This window comes from Octodon degus, unplaced genomic scaffold (assembly GCF_000260255.1).
Source record: "Octodon degus isolate 3935 unplaced genomic scaffold, OctDeg1.0 scaffold00087, whole genome shotgun sequence".
Taxonomy (NCBI): Eukaryota; Metazoa; Chordata; class Mammalia; order Rodentia; family Octodontidae; genus Octodon; species Octodon degus.
The window spans coordinates 5,680,265-5,683,066 of NW_004524663.1; the positions used below are offsets into that span (position 1 = coordinate 5,680,265).

Below are 2,802 nucleotides of genomic sequence, written 5' to 3' on the forward strand. Positions count from 1 at the left end.
ATGCTTAAAAGCCACAGAATACCCAAAGTAAAGATGGAATTCATCCACCTGCATGAAGGAGGTCACCCGGAAGTAGTGCTCACCACCTAAAGTCCCATAGCAGAGTCTTCAGATCTCGGTGTCCTCACCACTTCCTGTGCTGGCCTTCAGTTCTCTCGCCTTCATTCTTCACGGACTTCCTACACTGCTTAAGATTTAGGCATGTACCTGCAGCTTCAAGCCCAGGAGAAAAGAAAGATGCCTCATTTCTAGCAATTGCAGAGTAAAATCTCAGCACATCTCATCAATGCTGATTGGGTAATGTGCTTATCCCTGAGCCAATCATAATGGTCAAAGACATCAAGTGGTCAGATGGGCTAAGCCAGTCCCAGGTCCTCATCTAATGTTCTGAGTGATTTTCCAGAAGAAAGAATACTTTATGTTTCAGAAGGGAAAAGAAATTTGGGGTGCTGGTAACAATGTGTGTCTACTGTTGCTTTTTCTTAAATGTTTCAATCTCGTTCTGCGCCAATAAAGCCAATAAAATCGAACATTTGGGAAAGACTTGTGAACTAGAGATAAATCTTGCAAAGAAAAATAACTTTGAGGTCACTGAATTGCAAGAAACTGAGATCATTAAGATTCTGGGCTCTGAGTACTGTATTTATTTAACACAGGTAAGTGTGGGTGTGTCTCAGATGCTGCCCTTACTTTTACTTCCCTAAATCTGAAGCCAGGGAACTCTTCCCAGAAGCTTCTCCCTGGACACCAGTAACCCACGTAGCTTTATATCTGCTCTTCTGTATGTGTAAGATTGAAGGTAGCTGCCATACTAGTAGCTTCTGCAGTTATTTTGATTCTTTCTGTAGACTTTAGTGGACTTTGTGCTACCTCCAATTCAGAGATGTCATAACACAGAAGTTAGGGTTGAGAGGAAAAACTAATCACAAAGAACTTGGAGAAACTCCACCTATATTCATAAAAATACATTACAGCGTTGGATGCAAAGGCACAGCTGTGACAAGTGTCTCCCCGGCAGTTGCTGAAGTTGACTCTCTTCATCTTACTGGCCCTCCTAGAAGGCAGACAGCTTTTACTTTACGAGCCACCTCTGATAAATTGATGACGGCTAAACCAGAACACAGTGCTGAGAAAATTTGGAGATTGCGTCCAAGCTGTGGAGGAACAAATATTATAACTGATCCTCAGAGAGTGCCGCGCACACAGCGACAGGGAGCAGAGGCATATCTGTAACCTCTCTTTCATCCATAAACTAGTCAGGGCCCCTTTTCTTCTGTACTTCATTTGCATCTATCCCACAGGTGGGAGCCAAGAAAATAATTATTTTTGGCCTGCCAGGGTGACTTCGCCAAGGTTACAACTTGGGAGAGGGGCACAGGTCACAAAGTGTTCAGAGGTATTTGCTCTCGGGCTCAGGGAAGGGTAGGATCAGCACTGTGTGACCCTCAGGGAGAGGGCGTCAGTGTTTTGTGACCTGGGTTCCGCTCTTGGGTTGCCATGGTGACTGCATTCCCTGCTAGAGGCCCTGAAGTTTAGTTTTTATAAAAAACAAATGTATAAAGATGAAATAATCGGGCAAAATGGTACCTACTGAACTACCATGAGGCCATCTCGAAAGAAGGCATTCTCATTTTCAGTTGTCACATATGCCTTTTGATCTGAAAGGCAAGATGGTAATTGCAGCTCACGTCAGAAGAACATCTGGAAAGTCAGAGGTTCACTTGGCTGCTGAAACACAATCCAGTGAGGTGTTCACCATCCTTTGTCTTTTAAGAGCCGACGTTCTTGCTGTCCCTCTGGGTGGCTTCACTAAAATAGGGTTGTTTCAACTCAACTGCTGTTACCTTGAAGAAAGTGTCCTTTCTGTAAAATCTCCTGAAAGTTAAAAAGAAAAGGAAATGGGTTGGAAGCAGGCTGCTGCGTGTTCTTCCGCAGTGAACACTAGGCAGAGCTCTTCTGGGCAGTAGTACACACATGCTGCCCTCACAGCTGGCCTCGGAGCATTGGCTTCCTGCCTCCTAGCTTCTGGGGTCTCTGAGTCCCTTCTAACCCTGCTTCCCTGTTCTCAGGCGCATCCTGTGATCTCTTGCAGAATATTTCTTCCAACGTGCTGGAAGAGTCAGCAGTCTCTGAGGACATCCTGTCACCCGACGAGGACGGAGTGTGCTCAGGCCGGTACTTCACAGAGAGTGGCCTGGTGGGCCTCCTGGAGCAGGCCGCAGAGCTGTTCGTCACGGTCAGTGCCCAGAAGGGGTCCCAGGCCTGAGCCCCAGCTGCCAGCCGTGTCCAGCCGTCCGGCCCAGCAAGCCCACTGCACGTGCGCTGCGGGTGTGCAGGGCAAGGGGTGGGCCCGGGCAGGACTTTGATGTCCACAGATTGCATCAGCTCTCCAAGGGGATGAGCAGGCCTTTCATCACGGAGCATTCTGGTTTGCCCTGCGTGCTCATTGGCTGGGTCGCAGTTTCACAGGCTTATTTCCATTTAATGGGGTGCAAATTCAGCCGCAGAGAGGTGAAATGGCTTGCCCAGGGTTATACAATAAACGCCAGGCATGTTCTCACTCCCTCATTTTCCCTCTTGGAAAAGCAAACTGGGAGGAGCCACTGGGAAGAGGGCAGGAAGCTATAATGTCTTCCCTGCTGTCTCTGAACAGTCGGCAGGATCTCTAGAGACAGGACCCACCAGAGAAAGGGGCGGTGGGGGGGCATCACTGCGGCTGCCTTGTTCACCTGATCGCAGTCTAAATACTCCCAGTGAGAGGAAAAAATCCACTAATGGCATCGCTGCGATCCAGGGCAAGGC

At 48.2% G+C, this 2,802-nt stretch overlaps 1 protein-coding gene across 3 annotated transcripts in view; it reads left to right on the forward strand.

Moving 5' to 3' along the window:
• Nucleotides 1–2,802, forward strand: part of Dock8 (dedicator of cytokinesis 8) — a 219,560-nt gene that overhangs the window by 192,410 nt on the left and 24,348 nt on the right. For all 3 annotated transcript variants that reach the window (XM_023721892.1, XM_004637170.2, XM_023721894.1), the window contains one exon: nt 2,093–2,236. In XM_023721892.1, the coding sequence (XP_023577660.1) occupies nt 2,093–2,236 (144 nt within the window). The remainder of the gene's footprint in view (nt 1–2,092; nt 2,237–2,802) is intronic.